Raw genomic sequence first — 20523 nt, 5'->3', positions numbered from 1 at the left:
CGCCACGTCGCGCTTCTCCTTTTTCAGACTGAAGCTGGAGGAGGAGCATAGGCTGCGGCAAGCACGGGAGCAGGCTGCGTTGCGGGAGGAGGAGGAAAGGAGAAGAGCAGCGAGAAATTCTGCTCCCGCTGCCCCGGTACCCGCGCCTGCCCCTGCATCCGCCGATACTGCAGGTGAGCGAGTCGCTCCACCCCCCACTGCCTTTCATTAAAAAAAAAAAAAAGAAAGAAAGCGTCGATCGAAGCGCAATCGTGATCCGCCTGCGATCGCTCATTAAGGCGCGCGAGCTCGTTCTATCTATCTCCTTTCTTTTTTTTTTTTACTACTACGAAGTTTACTGCAGCGTCGTAATGCCGCTCAAATTGTCATCGTCGCGTATTTCTTTCGTATGGCCATATCCAGTAAATTTAGCATCTTGCAACAGTGCCGAGAATAGTACATGCAATATCTGCATATATCGCGTTTGCCACGACTCCGTAGCCCCGCGCGTTGTCTTATTTAGTTTTAATCTTCTCCCCTTGAGACCGAAGTCGCCAAACGAGATCGTATTCTCAGCGGTGATCGTCGTTCACTTGGCGTTCGGATGACCTGTATTGCGAGCCAAAGTTCTTCTGTAGATAGACGGACTGGCGGCGCGAGCGAGGAGAAGTCGTTGTAGAAATATGACTGACCCAGTGAGAACTCAAAAAGAAAAGAAACAAACGGAACAAACAACATACTACGCTTCTAATTTTAATCTAGATTTAATGAAAATTATAGTCATAGTTATACTCGTTTCTTACACAGGTAGCGTTGATATCTTTTAGGTAAGCACGCGATTTGGTGTTTGAGCGGAGTCTAAAGATGGGTTAAGTATACGCTACGAACGAACGAACGTTAAACGAGCAGTAATTGTATATCTTCGGAACATTCGTTAATGTTCGATTTATATACAGTTCTGTTCGATCGCAGAGTGATGCACTGAAAAAAGTTTAAAATAACTTAATTTCATGTTCACTTTCCTTTCGTTGTTCGTTCGTCTAGTATATACCCATGTTAATAATATTACCATTTGGCTCGACACTCACCGAATTGTCAAAAGTGGGCTTAGCGGCAAAAAAATTACATCCTAATTTTGATCTAGGGACGCGATCCAATTTTTCGAGATTTAGCTGTTTTTATTTATCTATTTACGGACCGAAGTCAGACTTATCTTCTGCTGTCGCCTTTTGTTAATGTCATGTTAACATTAAGTCGGCCTTCGGTTGGCCATTCACCTGTTGTGTACACGATATTCTTCGCATACGTGTTTCAAATTGTTTCTCCATTGTTTTAGTACTCGAATGTGAAACTACTTACTGTGCGACGACAGGTTGGTTATGTAGTTAATCGTTTTGTAATTAATAACAGCGAAACTTAAACATAAGAGTGCACGCCTTTTAAAGGAAAGAATTTGTTGAACTTCGACGTTAAGTTTCGAGAATGCTTATCAATAGTGAAAAATTAGGTGTGAATGAAATTGGTGATAATTCTCAAAAAATTACAAGAGATATATTAAATAGAGAGAGATGACTACTGTTATATGATAAACCACATATATACTTTAGATTTTCAATTGTCTTGTACCAAGTTATTTTTTTTATATATTGTTAAGACGTATAAGCAAAATTGTATGTTTATTAATATTCTATGATTTGAGCGTTTATTTATTTGTTAGTATTTTATTTTATTAGGTATCATAAATTACATTTTTATTAATTAGAATCGTTGAACAAATGAGGTATATTTGATCATTTGATGAAACAGAACACATATTTTATTATAAACATATTTTATTAGACGAATGTCTAATAATAAAATATATATAATTCAAGGCGTGGACTTAGATGCGTGAATGCTACAATTTAATAGACTAATTATTTCGATATCAAGTGTTCTTTTGTCAGGCGCAATGCACTCTTGCGTTAGTTCCCGCAACTGTTTTAGAAATTTTGCAATTAACCAATTAATGTCAACATAGTTTCCCTTAATTGTATAGTAAACATGTTGCTCCTCATACTGACTGAATCAACCGATGTATATAAACTATCATACATGTTCTTTTGTCAAAATTACACCATTTTTATATATATAATTTATTGTAAACATGTATATTTGGACTATAAATGAAAATAAAACTTGCAGAAAATGTGATTGCAATTTTAGTGGACTTGGAATTCTTGACCCTCGAATCATTTTCTGAAACAGTTTTGGGGAAGATTCCGTATTCGTAGTCCGATTGCTTTAATATCTATTTTACTACAATTATTATGAGAAAAGTCGCTATATTGTTAATACATTAAGAGCAACAGTGATAGCTATTGCCCCGATAGTGTAGAGAGAGACAATTGGTTTACTATTTATTTAATTTTTTTTCGTTTAGCTTTATTAAAAATATGACAGTAATCATCCCCAATACTTCGATGCGAATATATTTAAGGATTTTTTTTTATAGCGCTGGAATATATAATTAAGCGAAACGAAAGGTAAGTTGGAATAGATAAACTAATAATTACGAAATAAATTTGTAAAATTTTATATTGCATACTGTCATTATGCATATTAATTGCGTAGGCGTTTTTAATGCGATCATTATTTAATGCGTAATAATTTACAATAAATTTATTGCGTCCATTAATTGGAAGTATTGTTAAAATGCGAATTAATTTAGTCATAAATCACATAACGTTAATATACTTTGTGAAACCTACATAATCTCGAGACAATTAAGAAATAATTACAAATATTTTCTTAACGCTTCTCCTCGCGCGCGAGCTTGTTATAAAAGCTTATCTCAAAATAATAATAAAACATTTAAATCATATGATGATAAAAGCACTGTTTTATGTTAGATATGCTGAAAATATATCGAGAATTTTGGCTTATTTATACGAGATGGCGAAATCTGGCTATAGTGATATGTTGGGTTTTCTTTATTCTTAAAAATGTCTCTCGAAATTTTTTTATTCTTCTTGGACTCATTTTAAACTCCAAAATTATTTCATAATTGATACTGAATCTTTATGTATATATGTTATAAACAATACAAGGAAAATTACAACGTATCGCCATTGTCAAGATTTCTTTCATTGTAGAGTGGAAGATCACCAAGCACTGTGTTCGGGATTTGTTCCAGCTAGGAAGCCGACCATAGCGGCTCAGTTGCATAGCGACCGGGACCGAGAACGACAGAGCGGTAGCGGCGGTGGTGGTGGTAACAACAGCGGTGGCAACGCTAACAACACCGGTAACACTTGTGGGAACAGCACTAGCAACTCCGGTAACTCTAACAGCAACATTAGCGGATCTACCGTTACTGTCGGTAGCAATCACCATCAATCCCGAAAAGAGGAGCAACAGTCCTCTGCTCCGCCAGCTGCACCACCGCCACCGCCTTCCGATCCAACAGTAGCAGCGGCAGTCACCATCTACCATTCCCGTCTGGCACCTTTTCCCAATCCAGCGGCACCCATTGGACCGACCCTGGGCTCCGCTTCTATATGTTCCGCTAGCTCTGCGCCCATTCCACCCCCTTTGGGTTCTACTTTGCCCCCTCTGAACCTTGGGCCACCACCACCAGCGGCTATAAGCTCGGCGCCGATCTGTCCAGCACCGATACCCTCTATTTCATCCTTGACGCCTGGTGTAATAGGACCACCACCGCCACCTCCGCTGTCCCTAGGTATGTCCCTTCCGCCTATCATCTCCATTCCCTCTTTACATTTACCCCCCGTGTCGTCGAGTACCATTCATTCTAGTCAGCACACAGCCACGATAATGAGCAGTGCGACCACCACGGTCAACAGTTCCATTTACCACCAACAACAGCAGCAACATCAACAACCCCCGTCACAACAGCAGCAACAACATCAACCACGTGCGAATAGTACAAGCAGTACAACGACTACGAGTTCTTTGTCCGGTGCAATGACTACGCACACGACGCCAACGCCACCAAACAGTTCCTCGTCAACACTGAACGCCATGAATCACATGGCTCATAAGTCCCCGCCATTGTCTCACAGTGTTCATGTGCCTAGAAACAAGGAACCGCCAATAGCCACGACAACAGCAGGAACAATGCCTACGACTGCGACACTGACTACTACGACGAGCACCACGGCAACGTCGCAGCCAGCTTTCGTCAGGCCATTTGAGGACTCGTTCCGCTCCTCCTCAACGAAGACGCAACAGAGACAACCGATAATGAACAGTCACAATCACAGCATAGCCAATCAGATCGGCCATCACGAGCCATCATCCTTGAAGACTTTGTCAATGACGCCAATTGCTTCTCAACCTGTAGGTAGTCAAGTGGTGCAAGAGAATTCCTCAACGATAGACAACAAGTCTATAAGCAGCCAACAAGCGCTCTCCCAACCGATTCCCTATCCATCACCTCAACAGTACCATCATCCTCATATACCCGTTTCACACGTGCCAAGTCTCTACAAACCGCCGCACTTTTCAACGTCGTCATCGTCGTCGTCGTCGTCGTCATCTCATCAGCAACATCATTCTCAATCCAAACTCAGTGTACCAACGATAAACACCAGTAACAGTAGTCATAGTAGTAGCGGCGGTACAAGCATCATCAATTCAAATATCACAAAGCAGCAGAATGCGCATCACATTGTCGAATCTCATCAAATGACAACCACAACGACCTTGCGAAATGATAGCTCGACCAACAACTGCGTCTCTAGCGAGAAGACAATGACCAACAGCGGTTTCAACGCTAATAATCAAGTCAACAGCGGCGGTAAAATTGCAAATCATACAAACGCGCATCATAAAAGCAACTCGGACATTGCACCGAAGGACAACAAGCTGAACGCATGCAACGAAAAGACCGTAAGCGAAAATATAATCAGGCAACCACAATTGTCGAATCAGAATCACGTCGCGACAAATTCGGTTCAAGAGAAAACCGCGATCCCACATCTGCCTTATGAACAGCAGGGAAAGAATTTGAAGTCCTTTCACTCGGTGAACTATAACGTCGCCGAGAAGGAATGCAAGAACGAAATCGATTGTACTTTGCAATGCGATCAGAATAACGTCTTGTCCACATTACCGTTTCAACCGAGCTTTAAGTTTAGCATAAATGACATTGCACAGAAACCCATGGACACGACACAGCTGATGCAAAGCATCAAATCTGAGGAGGTGTTGCGCACTTGTCAGAATGTCTCCAATGTGCTCTTGCAGATCCCGAAGTATCAGGAAAAACTCTTGAACTTCTCGACAAGCAACAACGAGCTAAAGACGACCGCGTTTTGCTTTACCGACAAGTGCAATAATTTGACTGAGATTTCCGTGAAGTGCGAACCAGCGGTACTGAACGTGCCTGACCTCAGTAAAGCTTTGAGTAAGCAGGATGTCACCAGCAACGAAAAATCCTTCCTGATGCCTGAAATACCGAAGGAGCTAACGTCGTCCCTTGATTTAGCCGAGAAGAGGCGTAAGCGAAGAAGGGAAAAGAACACAGGTATCATATGTAGCTCCGACTCGGAGGGCGAAGAGGAAACCAAAGACGTGGATCTTTGGATCACGAAAGGTCCACCGGCTAAACTACAATATTCGGAAGACAAATTAACCTTCCTAGCCATGTTTGGACTGACTACACTAACTATTAGGAATGGTAAAAGAATAACGTTATTTTGTTACGTTTTTTAATGTTGATTTACTGAATTGACATTGTCATTATTTTTGCAGAGATAGAATTGTGCAAGGTTGAAAAAAGATACAGATTGAATCCCGATCCACCGGAACTACCTCTGGAAGTAGAACCTGTAATAGAATCTGTCTTACCGATTCCGCGTGAGCATCCGGACGTTTTGCTTCATACGTCAGATTTCGAGCCAAAAGTTGGATTTCTCAGGACTATAGGTCTCGATATTATGCCTCCAAGTAAAAGAGATGGTAAATATATCATCAATCAAATTAATATAATATTGTCATTTATATAGATATGAAAAATATAGTTTTTTGTCAATTATAATAAAATACACATTTCTATTTTTATTATTTATTGTAACGATATTTCTTCTATGAAACATAATCTAATGAGATAATAATTTGAATTGCTATTTTGTGATTGCAGAGGCAGAAGTGACATGGCAGCACGTTCTGGCAGATCGTAAGAAACGGAAAAGCGCGAATTCCGTTACTGCCTACTGTGAAAAAATCGCCAAAGTTTATTCTAGGAATCCTCCAGCTTTACCAAAACCACCTCAGAAAATGCGTCTTTTAGACAAAGTTAAAGTGAAACATATTCCGGAACGACCACCACCGCTACCACCCTTAGTTCCGAATATTATTCCGAATATAGTTCCGATGTATTATCCAATGCCTGGTGAGAATGGTGTGAAGCAATATTATAAAACTACAGACATCAATGAGAGTACAGACATCAACGAGAATACAGAGACCGACGAAATAAGTGAGAAAATAGAAAAGCCGAGGTGGACTGGAATCGTGGATGTCATGTTTGCCTACAGCGAGTATTTGAAAGGTGAACTTTTTATTACATATTAGCATATGGTATTTATACGATACAATATAATAATATGGCCACATATTTTTTTTATCTTTTACAGAAAAGACATTGGAGAGGAAAATTCTGACAAGCGAAACATCAAAATTGATGACACAGTCCAATAACTTGCGTTCTGAGACTGCTCTGTTAGAACGGAAAATCTACGATCTCCTGTGCGCCAGAACAGCACTTGATTCCGAGAGGCGAATGCTCAGCGACAAAATTGAAAGGATCAACGCACTTGTTAGGAACCTTAGATAGCGTTGCGTAACGCACAACACGGAAACTCATTCATCTGTGATATTATCAGCGGGTTAAGGGCCGTTAGCGTGTAATACACATTGCTAAACGTAACATTTAGATAAGTAATGGTTAAGGACAAACTCTTGAGTGACCAAATGTACAGCGATCGTTCGTATTGTTTTGCATACTTTATTATGTAGTATAATGCGCCCTTTTTTGCCGTCGACGATCGATCGTGTCGAGAAAACGGAAATCTTCGGCTCTCAGCTAGTGCATAAGAAACAGCGATCGCGTCCGGCTTGAACACGTTACCGCACTAATTAATAGATATTTTTCGCGCGCATTGTTTGACATCGGCAAGCGTGCCGATTTTTAATTATAAATGCGGAGTCATATCAACCGTACCTTCAAGGATATGTATAAAGCTCTAACTGTACAAATCGAATTGTAACCCATCCGTGGAAAGACAGTTTTTACACCACGAATAAAAGGACGAAGGCTTTCTAGTTTCACAACTAACGGCTCTTACACTCCAAGCATAAATAATTGTAATTTGTATCATATTTTAATGAGAAAAAAATAGACAAATCGTGTAACTTATTTTATTCTGCGTAATGTGGACTTTAACGTCGAGTACTTGGGGGAAAAAAACAATGATATATCATGCAGTTTGTATGTCGATCGATTGATATAAGTGATAAAAAGGACATTTGTAATAAGATCGAAAGGTGTGGCACCGATTATATCGGACTGACAGTGTCGAGAAATCGCTCGCATACAACAGAGACTACGTCCTTATTTGTACGTTTAGCATAGTAGCGCGTGTGGTGAAACAGATTTAATCGATTGGAATTGGATCGAATATTGCGAGCACCGCGTCTACGGACACGAGGAGGGAAAAAATTTGGACGGTAGGACGTTTTACGCGAGTTTTACGTTTTGATTCGAACCAACGTTATAACGACACGGAAACTCTAGTCTACCGACATGCCCAGGTTATACGGGAAAGAAAGATCGTGCGTCGATACGTATAAGATCAAGAGTATTGAGCAGTCCTTCCTTTCGGATGTGTCCACGCCGTTCACCGTAACGAATATGAAGGCCAGTGAAGATACGAGGAGGAGCGTTATTAACGTATAACAACACTGCGGTACTTAGATAATGCGACTTAATTTTTAAAGAAAAAAAAAAGAAAAAATAAAAGATAATCGTGAGACTTCGCGCGGAGCACATTCCACATAAGAGAAAATGCTTGTTGCCCGACCAACATTCCAACACGTCATTTCACCGCGACAATCCGATCCTGGGACTCGATGCAAGTCGAGTGGCGAACGAAATTTGAAGAGAAAAAAAAGAAAGAAGCCGATCGCACTGTTGGTTTTTCTTTTCTACCGCGTCCATGTCGCGTAACTGCGCTCTATCTTTTGCACTTCGGTATCCTTAAAACTTGTCTCCCGCTCTCTGCTCTCCGAGCGCATCATATCTCATCGATATAAAAGTCGCACATCGGAAAAAGAAAAACACCATCTGCCCACACGGTGTGCGCGACAAAGCTACCATTTATAGTTTCGCCGTTCTGTTCATTGAGTGCCTAACATTTCTCCCTACATTTGTACATACCATTATTTTTATGTATTATGTAATTAACAAAGGGGGGACCGCGAGTGCGCGCCGGTCTCAGTCTCAACTGGCCAGAACAAGAGCCTAGGAGTAAATTGTTGAAAATATGAACCACACGAGTATTTCTTTCCATACCCTCCATCATCCAAGCGTAGTGTTCCTCACGAATCCAATCTTTGCAGATAAACAAAGTATATATGCCTTCATAATTTTTATATTCTTTCTCGTTGTATCTTAAAAATATTGCTCTCTCTCGTATTTTTATATCTTGAAATAATATTTTATTAAGTCGTAGCATCTACTTATTACATTATGTTGACCATGATATCTTCATAATTATTTCAGTGTTAAATCCGTCTATCATATACCTGACTTTTATTAAGTCAACGTACAGTGTTATTAATCGTACCAATTTAAATTTATATTTCTTAATTTCTTTAAAACAGAAATGAAAATTACTGATAAAAAATATCTTGCGGACCTATACATATAGGTAGGTATATTTTTTTATATTAATATTTACGTCTTAATGATAATTGAACTTAATAGAACCATTATTGTTTAAAGATTTCGAGTGCGATCTCTCAAAAATTAGCAAAATATTAAAAGATTACAGAAAGTCAAATTCTTAAAAATTATTAGAAAGTTATTTAAAAATGCTGAAAAAAGGACAAATTCGAGAGAAGCTAATCGTCGAAAATTAATCGTGCAGAAGAATTGTTAGAATCAGAGTATTAATGGATTTGTGAATCTATCAAGAGAAACGAAAGTTCAATGATTTAATTTTTCGATAAGAGGAGAAATATGATGAAATAAAGATGACAGAAATTAAAAACTTCAACCTTTATAATTGAGTTCTAGCTTTATTTGTTGTTTCCTTACTTTTGTTGCGCATTATGAGCAAAATCTAAAAAGAAAGGACGGGATAAATTATATAACTATTGCTATATATTTACAACACAGTTTCAGTCTTTACAAATAACTGTTGTATAATTTACAGCTATTCACAAATGTAAAATATAATCGATTTACGTTCTTAATTCTTTGTTTTTGTTGTTGTTGAAACTATGATTTCACGCTTATTACGATTGAAAAGATTGAAGAGGAATAAATGAATTAATATAGTCGTTGAGTCCATTAAAACTTTGTAATTTGTGTGATTAGCATGACGCATATACATACATGTATATACACATCATATGTATCTTTAAATGCATAGAAAACTTGCTGCTTTTATTTTTCAACTTTATTGATATATGTAGAATGTAAAACAATATCGAGCAATATGTTTGTTTTTCGCATTACACGGCACATATGTAATAAGGTTAAACAAAATATCCTGAATCTCTGACGCGAATTATATAGATCGCCTAAAATAGGCTTAAGCATTAACAAAATTGTTATAAATAAATAAATTGTGTCGGAATGTGTAGACGTAGACACGGAGAGCAATCAGTTTTTTATTTATTTAACATAATCAGTTTATTATTTAAACAGATTTATGAAATTAACGTACGCAACCGACTTTTACATTCGTGTTATATAGGTAATAAAATTATCGCACTTAAATTTATCACACATAAAATTACAAAAATCTGTGTAACCTGTGTAAAAACTTAACAGGTCCCCATACAGCACACTTTATTCGAAAGATATTCTGGTAACATCCTTAGGATGTTCAGAGGACATAAGGACGTCTTCTGGACGTCTTTAGAACGTTTCTTGGAGGTCTGTGTTGTATGGAGTCGTAACAGCTGCCCTAAAGAAGAACGAGAAAGAACGTGTATATGGAAAATTACGCTATCGGTACAACAAATACATTACTTTATCAATTTTGAATTTATATTGTGTATATGCGTATACATAAATTACATCTCAACGTTTATAGTAAACTATTTAAGATTGATAAAAAACGATTATACGCAGATAAAGCTTTCTTTTTAATAAAATTCTTTAATTATAATATTAAATATCACGCGATTAGCATGCTTGTTACGAAACTTGCGCTAAGAAGAAAGTAGGTCACATTTTGAATTTTTCAGAGGTTATAAATATTAAAATAAAAAGAGAGATACAGAGAAAGAGAGAGAGAATTAGAAACTAATCTACCCAATAATGCAATATGAATATCTGTAATGCGCATATTCTTTTCACGCTGTCGTCGTAATCTGTTTAAGTACAGTTTCTACTAGTATACCCGAAGTAAAGGATATATATATATAGCTTTTTTAAATAAAAATTTGTGTATCGTGTTTAACACTTTGTCAAAATACGATGCTCTTGTTGCATAATTGAACGTTTTTAAATGAGTACTAAATTAAAGCGGCGAGAGATTTGTAAGAAAATAATTACAACAAATTGTATGTATATGTATATATAACACACATACACACACACATATATATATATATACATATACAATATATATTACATGTAACTAAATTATTCACTTAGAAAGGACTTTATAGCAAGGATATTGAAGATGAATCTTCATTGTACGTATTTCTGAAAAATAAGATTCTAAAAATATAATGTCCTTTTTAAAATGATTGCATTAATTACATGTCGTCAAATCTTAAAAAAAACTCTTTTAACTCTTTTGTTAGGTACTATTTTCATCTAAAATTGTTAAATTAGAAATAAGCTGGTAGTTATCCTTTATTCGGAGTATCTCTACATCTTGAGAATACTTGAAACAAGATCTACAAGCTGCAGTAAGTGAAATCATGGATGGCAAAGAGGAAGTCTCAATAAAGTGCTTTATTTACACCTTGATGCAGTATGAAGGTGATAACAGTTAGCAGTTGCGTAGGATTTGAGAAATATAATTTAGAATCCTAATTCTCACGGGATACTAAAACTCCGAAACAAGAGTTCTGTTACACATTATTTTGAAGCATTCTCTATACCTCTAATAAATCACTATCATATTGTCATCTTTGCTAAATACTGAGATTCTCGATCATCTTGAAATGTAATGAAAGGTGATTCACCGAAATCTTCGTACACTTTGAGTTTCAACATACCGTTTAATCAGTATTTGCTAAAATGAATACCGATTGCCTTTGGTATCCTACTCATAAAACAAATTCGCTAGCGCCTTTATCAGCAACGTGACCAGCATTTATCGCAGCGACTTTAAAGTATTCTTTCAGTCCTTTTTTTTTTGTGATGAGGTATTATTGATGTATCGTACGACTTTGTATTAAAAAAAAAAAAGGATCACGTAAATCGTGAGATCACAACTGTTCAGATTCGAAGGCCGCGTTGTCTATGCCGTTCATCATTTCGGTTTTCTGTGCGTTCTTCTGTGTGTCGATCCGAGGAGTCGATGCCTTCAAATTATAATCTGTCGCATCCTCGTTTTTATGATTCATCATAGCTTCGGGTTCTTTCTGCTCCTTCAGCATGCGATCCTTTCGATGTTCCGTGTACAACCAGCTGAAACAATTAAGAAATATTTTACGTCATGCAATCGCAACTCGCAAACTTAATTCAATTTTAGTTTGAATATCTAATATTTCATAGGAAGATCATCGTATTTGGCAAACGTAATATATCATTAACGTAACATATCGGTATAATCGTGACTTGGTCATGCTACTCACAAGAATGCAAACACCGCGGGCATTGTCATGCATCCTCCGGCGATGAAGAACGTCCCCGGAAACGTATTCATGGTCGCCGCGTAAATGGCGCTGTACATTGGCCCATAAACAAGCGGCATCAGGGACTCGCATACGCCAAACAGCGAATTCACCTTACCTACAAAATTACGTAACGTGTCTTAGCTTCAGATGGAGAATAAAAATTGCGTTGAATTTTCCTTGCCGTTAAGCGGACAGGAAGGCCTCGTTAGACTTTGTTCGTGATGGAAAAATTAGTAGCATTGCCACGTAAATGTAATTTGGTGGCCAAATTATCCGATTTACGCGGTTCCGCGAAACACACGCCGCTTCGTATAAAGATAAAGACTGAGTTCAAGTCGAAAAACATTTTTAAGTGGCACTAATATTAGTATAATGATCGCGTAATTCTTTTATTTGGTTCATCATAAAGGCGCTCATTTATTTTATGCGCTTCTACACGGAGAGCTCTTCTAAACATGAGAGATATATGCATATATCCGTCTGACGTTATCGCAACTAAAGCATCTTTTCTGTGGAATTTTACACAGGAAGTGTACCGATCCGCTAATTGAACACTTCCAAGAAGCTCGTATGATATATGTACTTCAATTATGTTTAACAAAGTTTTATAATGCTTTATTTTTTTCTCGAAATCATAAGACTCCGAGGTATAAAAATAAATGGCGTAAGGAGAATCATTTTTTATTTACATTCTCTTACCGAGCTCATCGGTGGGCACGAGCTTGGAAGCTATCGATCGCATTGCGATGAAAGATGTGCCGTTCACGATCTCTACGATAGCGGCTGAAATAAGTAATTAATCCGTTATTAGATACACTCGCGTCGGGACTGGGGCTATACTGTGATATATGTATTTTATATACGTAGTTGTTACCCTGATGTTAGCCGTTTTAAAAAGACTGACCTACGTAGACCATCCAGGCGGACGTGGCGAACGCGTAAACGAAACTTGCTAAAATTTTACTCGTACAGCTCATGATACCCACGATCGCGTCGTCTATCTTGAGAATGTGACTGAAGATACCAACGGAGATCGCGGTACCTGCGTATCAGAGGGAAAAATCTTTTACTTTTTCATGCGAGACGAACATCGGACGATCGCACGAATAATGATTCTAGAGAATTAGTAAGCAGACGAGCGCAGTGAAATTTCAGGTGATCCGTTAGCCAAAAGAAAAAATGTGAGAAAGTCGGATTTTGCGCGTTTGCAAAATTTGCAGAATAATCTACATCGACAAATAAAAAGTTTTTGCCAAATAGAAAATCAAACGAAGACAGTCATACGGTATTCGAATTAGGGCTGGTTTGCTTCGAAGGCTTCGACATTCGTGAAGATTGAAGTTTCGAAGCTTTGAAGGATCAAAATTATACAATTAACAGTAACAAAAATATTTTCATTAAAAAATATATAAATATTACTATGAATATATTTACATTTTTGCTATTTACACAAATACTATATAAATAGTATATTTTTCGATACTTCGACGCTTTGAAGTTAACTTCGAATTTCAAAACTTTGATGGCATCTTAAACTTTCAAGTTCAAAATTAACTTCGAAGATTCGAATTCTTTCAAAGCTTCAAATTTTGGAAACTATCAAAAGTTCTAATTCAAATAGGACGAGCATTAAAGTGTCACGTTTATAAGACACAAATTCTAACAGATTTTATCTTGCATGCACATCATTGGCAATCTGCCTTTCTATTGCAAAATATTCTTTTAATGTTTTCTACTTTGTGCTACCGGTCGACTGCTGCAACAAGCGATTGCATTTTCAAGGCAATTCTTACCTTCTATAATCAGTTAGAATAAAAGCGACAGTTGATGATTCCGCTTAGCAATGATATTCATTCTTACATAAGATACGTCTCCCGTTTGCTTTCATCGACCCATGGACGCAAAAAGCCTTGATTAACCCGATGTATGTACAGCATCATTACGAGAATAGAGCTAACGGATACCTTCGATTTGCGTGAAACGGCAATCGGAGGAGATTATCTGCTCCGACCGACTCGTACGCTGCGTCCGCGTTTCTACACGAAGCAAAATGTGCATTTCTACTTCAAAATTAGTAGTTAGATCAGTGAATGAACTGGAAGAATTCATTGTACATAAATGATTTTACGAGCGCTCATATAAATTTCTATTTTTTCTCCCTCTCGCTCATTAATTAACGTGCGATACATTTTGAAGTGATTTTCTTACCGATCAGATTAGTTACCATGCCAAACGTGGAGAACATGCTGAACGTCACTTCGTTCCAGTTGTATCGGAACCGCATGTAAAGATAGAGAACCGCCATTTCGCCTGTGAAAGAAGCAAACTTGATAATATCACTCGCTCTTGTTGCATAATCGCTATCCATCTCTATCGACTAATTGTACAGGCATGATGAATCAATCAACGTATGCAATAATAAAAACTTTGACCTGACTCGCGGTAAATTATCCTTCGATCTATAAGTGAGAGCTATTAAGTTTTATATTCAATATTTACTCATTGAATATACTAACGAGTATATTCTCATCTATAATTTCTTTGATGCATCTAAGAATAGACTAATGCACAATAGATTATCTCTCAGAGTGTCGATTCTTAGAAAAGTCTTAATTCGTGATAGACTCACTATTGTGTTACTCGTTATCGAATAGCCATTCTTCGGCTTGTTTATTTACCTAAAGATCATATTTAAGATTTACGGATTTTATTTTTCCTTCAACTCCAAGCATCTTTTCACGATTTTATTATAATTGCTACTAATGTAATTTGTAACTAACACGTACTTGTCACGGTACGTAAATAAACTATCGCTATACTCACGGTTGACTTGAGGTAACATATCGTATTTTACGAGGCCATTATTGTTAAGTTTCATGCTATATAGCTGTGGAGATATTTTGCAGATTCACCCAAGCGCAACGGTTTTCTGTTCAATTACAAACGATTTTCACGATTACATCGGCTGCAATTAGACCGACAATTGCTTCCTGTATAAGTAATGCCAAGTTAACTGCGAAGGTCAAACGCAATGTTAGTATTACGTAAAACGAATTCTCTTTTCCAGAAAAGAGAAGACATATTCAGTAGAGAAGTGTACAGCTGTCGAAGATATAAGTCTCCAGCCTTACGAAATGCACGCGCGTGCATTCTGGCGACGCGCGTTCTCCCATGAAATTGCATTGGCATGTTTACACGATTGGCACGTAATGTGAAAAGTTACGGAGATTCCGTAATTCATCCCGCATTAAAATTCGTCGCGCGTTCTTTGTGCCGATGCGGTATCCTCGTTGCCGCACACTCCACTCAGGATTATAACGAAAATATACTATATAACGTAATACTCGCTTTCACCACGTATCTCTGACAAGCAAAGATCTGAAATTACATCGTGAATATATAGCCACGTTCGCGAATCGCGTTAGCGTGCCTACTGATGGAAATTGCGTACAAATAAGCGTGTAATATTGTGTGCGCTTGTTAATATATTTTACGTATATACGTCTATAACTTTGATAAATTTCAATATTAAATTATCATAAAGAAAGAAATAAATAGACAGATAAATAAAGCCTCTATTATCGTTCTAAAGCAAGCTCTTTAAGAACATACAAAGCAAACAAATAAAAAGCAATAATTACAATGATTACAAAGAGAGAAAGCACTTTATAGTATAATTTGAAAATCACTTCATTCATTTGTCAATGTATTCTAAATGTATGTAAATTTCATATCTGTCTATTTTATGATTGCATTTATTATGTATATTGGAACTAATTTGATGTATGCGTATAAATTTGCGTAATTTTTCTTATTCTTATCCGAATAAGCAAAATGTATCGAATCACATAGACACTATTCCTCATCGTTAATAATTAACATCAATTCTAGTAAAAAGACCTTAAAAGAAATGATAAAAACGTGTAAATGATTGAATAAACCTCTATTAGATATTTTTTCGTTAACTTAAAATTTTAATTTAAAAAAGTTGCTTTTGTCTCTATATTTGCAACTGCCGATCTTGTATACTCGTTCGCACTACAACCGCGGTTAAGCCGTCAGGATAAATTATCACGCTTACAAGACGTAAGCCAATAAGTATGATAACATTGTCGTCATAGTCGCTCGGTGAGCGACTATGACGACAATGAGAGAATCGAGAAAAGTAACGTCTCAAGAAGAGTCTTACAGGTATATCCGCGTTACAGCATTCAAAATCAGGAAGACGTCCATTACACGAAATTGTTATAAGCGTGACGACTGCCCGCGTCACTTAGCAGCTGGGGTAATATGTGCTAATGCGTACCCAGACATTGTAACGACGGGGCTACCTATATAATTAAATTGTGACAAGGGCATCTGCGAAATGTGCTGGAATTGTACGTCGTCGCTGTACGAGCGCGCACGATCGCATTAAAGTCGCGATAGCGCGCTGTAACAAATGCACGCTAATTGAAAAATTGAATGATTCGTGTGGTCGCGTGCTTGCACGGGCTACTAGCAGAAACTGGAGGCTTTATTGTTGCCGATACCGTCCGGCACTGAGACTGGATGCTGGTACTAAGCGCTGGCATCCGTATCGATATCGTAAATTTTTATTTACGAGCTCCCCGTCTAACAAACTCCGAGGCATGCATTTGTTAGAAAAGGTTGTAAGAATAGTTTCCGTCCGGAAACTATGTGCGCGTGGTCTTCCATAAAAACTTTTTTCATACACTGAGAAAAACTACTTAAACATTTATTTGTGAGATATAATGTTGATTTTGTTGAAATAAATCTTTACTTAAATACTGTGAAATAAAATTTTATTTCTAGTAAATAAATCATATATTTTATTTTTTACAATTAATAAGATACATTTCACAAAAATATATATTTTGTCAGCACAATCAAATTTTTTTGTAACCAATAAATGTCGAAGAAAATATCATATGTAACATTTACTTGTAAATATGTCGACTTTTTTTCTCAGTATGTAGAAGCTAAAGATGTAATAAATGTTTGTTGTTTTGCTTGTTGAACTTTTGCTCTTTGCAGATTTATAACGTCTTGTAGATTACGCGCAATATCAGTGATTCCGAATGCCAAGCAAATGTAGTTGCAGTAAGATATTTTATTGACGCTTTAAAATACGCGGGTTATTTGGATACCTCAAGTAACGCTACACGTTCGCGCTCGTATAATGTGTGCCTAGTTTTACCATATCTTCTCTTACTTTCCCTTGGCATACGATGTATATTCGCACCGTCGGACGTAAGTAATTACTGATGGGAATGCGTACAGTTACCGCAACACGGTAGCAAGATTAACGAGAATTACCGTGAGTTTTTATCGTGCTACGAACGCACGTGAGAAATGATGGATGCATTTTATTTTCAACTGTTTTCCAGCGGTTTTACCAATTTTTTTTCTTTATTGTATGAGAATTAAATTGTTTGCATATTTGAATCATTATACGTTTATTTCTCACGAGTCATAAGCTTTTTCTGGTTTATATAATGCGAATAAATAATAATTGTAAAAATTTCCGCTTATATAAGATCGATTCAGAGAAAGAATAATATTATACATTTATATAAATATTTTATATATAAATATATATTGTTATATAAATATATACAATTTTAATTGAGATAGGAGCTTTATGAATTTTTAAGGATGTATTAAGCATATAAATACATTTTTAATAAAATGAAAAAAAAAATTTAAAAATCTGTGATTTTCAGATCACAGATTTTTTAATGTTAAAATACAAAGAAATTCGGCGACAATTTAAAACTTGATTCAATAATTGTTGATACCATATGAGGTACACATGTTTTAAAATAATAATTAAGATAAAATTTGAGAAAAGTTTCATGTAAATTGTAAAATTGTATTGTTAAATATAAATATTGTCTTTTTTTTTATTAAACTGTCTCATAGATATATAACATTTATTTTTATATGGAAGGTATAAATTTCCTATTTCAGTCATTTTTTGCAAAGACTAAACAACTTGATACAATCTTAACAATAATAAATATTATTAGATCACACTGTTTTAGCAACTCATTATTTACATATTTATAAAATTGGATATTAGATTAATTTAGTTTTAATGCTATAATTTAGTTTTTGTGAAATTGGAAATAATTAGAAAAATTCCTGAAAGAAAATGCCATATAAATAACATGTCTGAATTACATCTGCAATTACAACATCTTAAATTATACAGAAGATCTATTTTACCTGCTTGTAATTCAGAATTCACACGAGGGTATTATTCGGTGTGAGAATTCAAGATTTTAATTATCACAATTAAAATCAATTGTAGAGTTAATAATAAAAATTCAATTATACAGCTAATTAAATATACGAAAAATACCTCTTTTCGATTGAAGCGAATCTTAGTGCTTAAATACATACTTCTGTGGGAATTTATATACACTCTGCATACAGCGCGCCGAAATTTTTTTGATCGATCTTGAAATGCACTCATGAGCAAAAGCAAAATAGTAATATCACTTATTAAATTATACAAATAATTTAATAATTTTTTGATGCTAATAAGCATCCTTAATAAGAATATTCATAATCAGATGTTAAAGAAAATCCTAAATCTGCGAAAGATATTACCTCGGCCGGGAATTGAACCCGAATCTCTTGTATTCAGTGCGAGCGTCCTCACGGTTAGACCATCGAGGCTTCGACATTATTCATCATAATAACCAATAACTATAGTCAATGAACATCGTGTTTCAAAGTGACGTATGTTAAACAATACATATTGAGAAGAGTAGGACCAATAAGAACAAATCTAATTAAATATGAAAAATACTTATTTTCGATTGAAGCGAATCTTAGTGCTTAAATATATACATCTGTGTGACTGAATGAATTTATATAAATTCACATAAAAGTTAATAAGAATTAATTAATAAGTGTTAATTTCTCGATATATATTGTTTAATATACGTCACCTTGAAGAGCGATGTTCATTTATTAGTTACTGATTATTGTGACGAATATTGATTATTGTGACAAATATTGCCGACGCCTCGGTGGTCTAACGATCTAAGAACAAAAAGTTATTCACATAACGTTATTATCGTAAGTAAGACACGCTACATGCAACTGTCGAAATAACCTTGCTTAACACTTGGGAAAATATTTCTTTAAAGGCTCTCGACTTATTCGGGCCATTTACTCACCGTAAAGGGGCCCGATCACAATCATAACAACGACCATGAGCACAATGACCCTTTTCTGGCGATTGTTCGCCCCATTCTTGAACGCCACACGAAACGTCTCCTTGATATGCTTCAACGAGAAGAAGTCCAGAACAAAGGCGCACAACGAGGTCCGCTTACCCTCGCTTGGAAGGGACTTTTTCCGCGCGCGTTCCGCGAGCACCCTCGACGGTTCCTTGATAACCACTAGACCGTACACAAAGCTCATTATATAACACACCATCGCGATACTAAAGACACCATAGAAACCCAGCTTTGTGTAAAATATCCCTGATAGGGCCATGCCTATTGGCACGCCCAAAGACAGGAAGACGTTGGCCGCGCCAATCCTAAGTGTTCTCGATTCCACGGTTGTGATGTCCGCTATATAACTGAAGATACCCATAAACATGGTAGACCAACCGCCAGCTAACCCAGGCCACACTGATTCCAGTACAACCACCTCCATGGGTAACTCGTAGAACCAGTAGGTGCAAGCAATGAGGGTAACACTACTGAAGAACTCGCCGATGATCGGAAGTAGCATGCAAGGCTTCCTTAGGCCACTGCGATCGCTCCACGCACCCATAAACAGGATCAGAATAGTCGGCAGGGCGCTCTGCAGCGGCGTCTTCCAAGTTTGCATACGCGCTACCATCTGCTGAACTGCGAGCTCCTCCGCCTCGTAACCCGTGGTGTTCCTGGCGGACAAAGCTGAGCACACCTCATCTGGATAAGCCAGGTTCACCCGGCAGGCCTTCTCGAGGATTAGATTCTGAGTGGCCAGCTGGGAAAGCACGCTGGGAATCACGTAGCATGCGATCATCGGCTCGACGGTGATGTTGCTGGTCAAGAAGGACCATTTCTGCCGGATGCTCATGGACTTCCAAGTGACGGCACTGTCAGACTTTTCGGGGATTGATTGTTTCTTCTCCGATGTGAGCCCCGTGGGCGTGCCGATCGTTGTCGTGATCTCTGACATATTTCACGTCAAAGAAGAAATAGGATTGAACTGATTTCTTTTAGAAAAGTCACAGTCTCTTTCTATTGTCCAGGTATATGATCGACTGAATAGCATCAAGCTGCCTGTAGCAGTCCAAGGAATGGCTCGCGAAATGCCTCGAAGGCGTCCAGATTTTGATTCAGGTTGTTCGGCGCGCGCTCGAGAGAAATCGCACGGTGGTCCCGCGACTCCCGGCTAATGCACCATCGTGCATTACGAGACGCGGCGGTGTTATTT

General features: G+C 37.2%; 2 protein-coding genes across 3 annotated transcripts in view; one reads left to right on the top strand and one right to left on the bottom strand.

Moving 5' to 3' along the window:
• The window catches only part of px (MAP7 domain-containg protein plexus), a 93656-nt gene extending 85333 nt beyond the window's left edge, over nucleotides 1-8323 (top strand). The window contains exons 12-17 of one of the 2 annotated variants that reach the window (XM_018459417.1): nucleotides 28-173; nucleotides 3155-5662; nucleotides 5737-5943; nucleotides 6125-6328; nucleotides 6371-6535; nucleotides 6621-8323. In XM_018459417.1, coding sequence (XP_018314919.1) covers nucleotides 28-173; nucleotides 3155-5662; nucleotides 5737-5943; nucleotides 6125-6328; nucleotides 6371-6535; nucleotides 6621-6820 — 3430 coding nt within the window. In that variant the 3' untranslated portion in view covers nucleotides 6821-8323. Of the gene's footprint in view, nucleotides 1-27; nucleotides 174-3154; nucleotides 5663-5736; nucleotides 5944-6124; nucleotides 6536-6620 lie in introns of both variants that reach the window. The other variant, XM_018459416.1, reaches the window with a different exon arrangement.
• A 3292-nt stretch (nucleotides 8324-11615) lies between these two features.
• On the bottom strand, nucleotides 11616-20265 carry LOC108729988 (solute carrier family 46 member 3). The gene is made up of 6 exons (XM_018459418.1): nucleotides 19266-20265; nucleotides 14281-14382; nucleotides 12977-13114; nucleotides 12772-12855; nucleotides 12031-12187; nucleotides 11616-11863 (listed from the first exon to the last, which is right to left on the bottom strand). Exons 1-6 carry the CDS (start codon nucleotides 20263-20265, stop codon nucleotides 11662-11664), a joined length of 1683 nt encoding a protein of 560 aa, XP_018314920.1. The 3' UTR covers nucleotides 11616-11661.
• Nucleotides 20266-20523: the final 258 nt, after the last annotated feature.

Source organism: Mycetomoellerius zeteki, unplaced genomic scaffold, assembly GCF_001594055.1.
Source record: "Mycetomoellerius zeteki isolate Tzet28-1 unplaced genomic scaffold, Tzet1.0 scaffold821, whole genome shotgun sequence".
Taxonomy (NCBI): domain Eukaryota; kingdom Metazoa; phylum Arthropoda; class Insecta; order Hymenoptera; family Formicidae; genus Mycetomoellerius; species Mycetomoellerius zeteki.
Note: the sequence above shows the minus strand (reverse complement) of the source record. Positions and strands in the feature narration are given on the sequence as shown.

Bases quoted from the DNA above. Each gene is read 5' to 3' on its own strand.
- LOC108729988 (XM_018459418.1), bottom strand. From the start codon at position 20,265: ATGTCAGAGATCACGACAACGATCGGCACGCCCACGGGGCTCACATCG. The intron at 14,383-19,265 runs GTGAGTAAATGG...CTTCTTTCACAG, and splicing joins TGTGATCGGGCCCCTTTACG to GCGAAATGGCGGTTCTCTAT. The intron at 12,188-12,771 runs GTAAGAGAATGT...GTAATTTTGTAG, and splicing joins CGTGCCCACCGATGAGCTCG to GTAAGGTGAATTCGCTGTTT.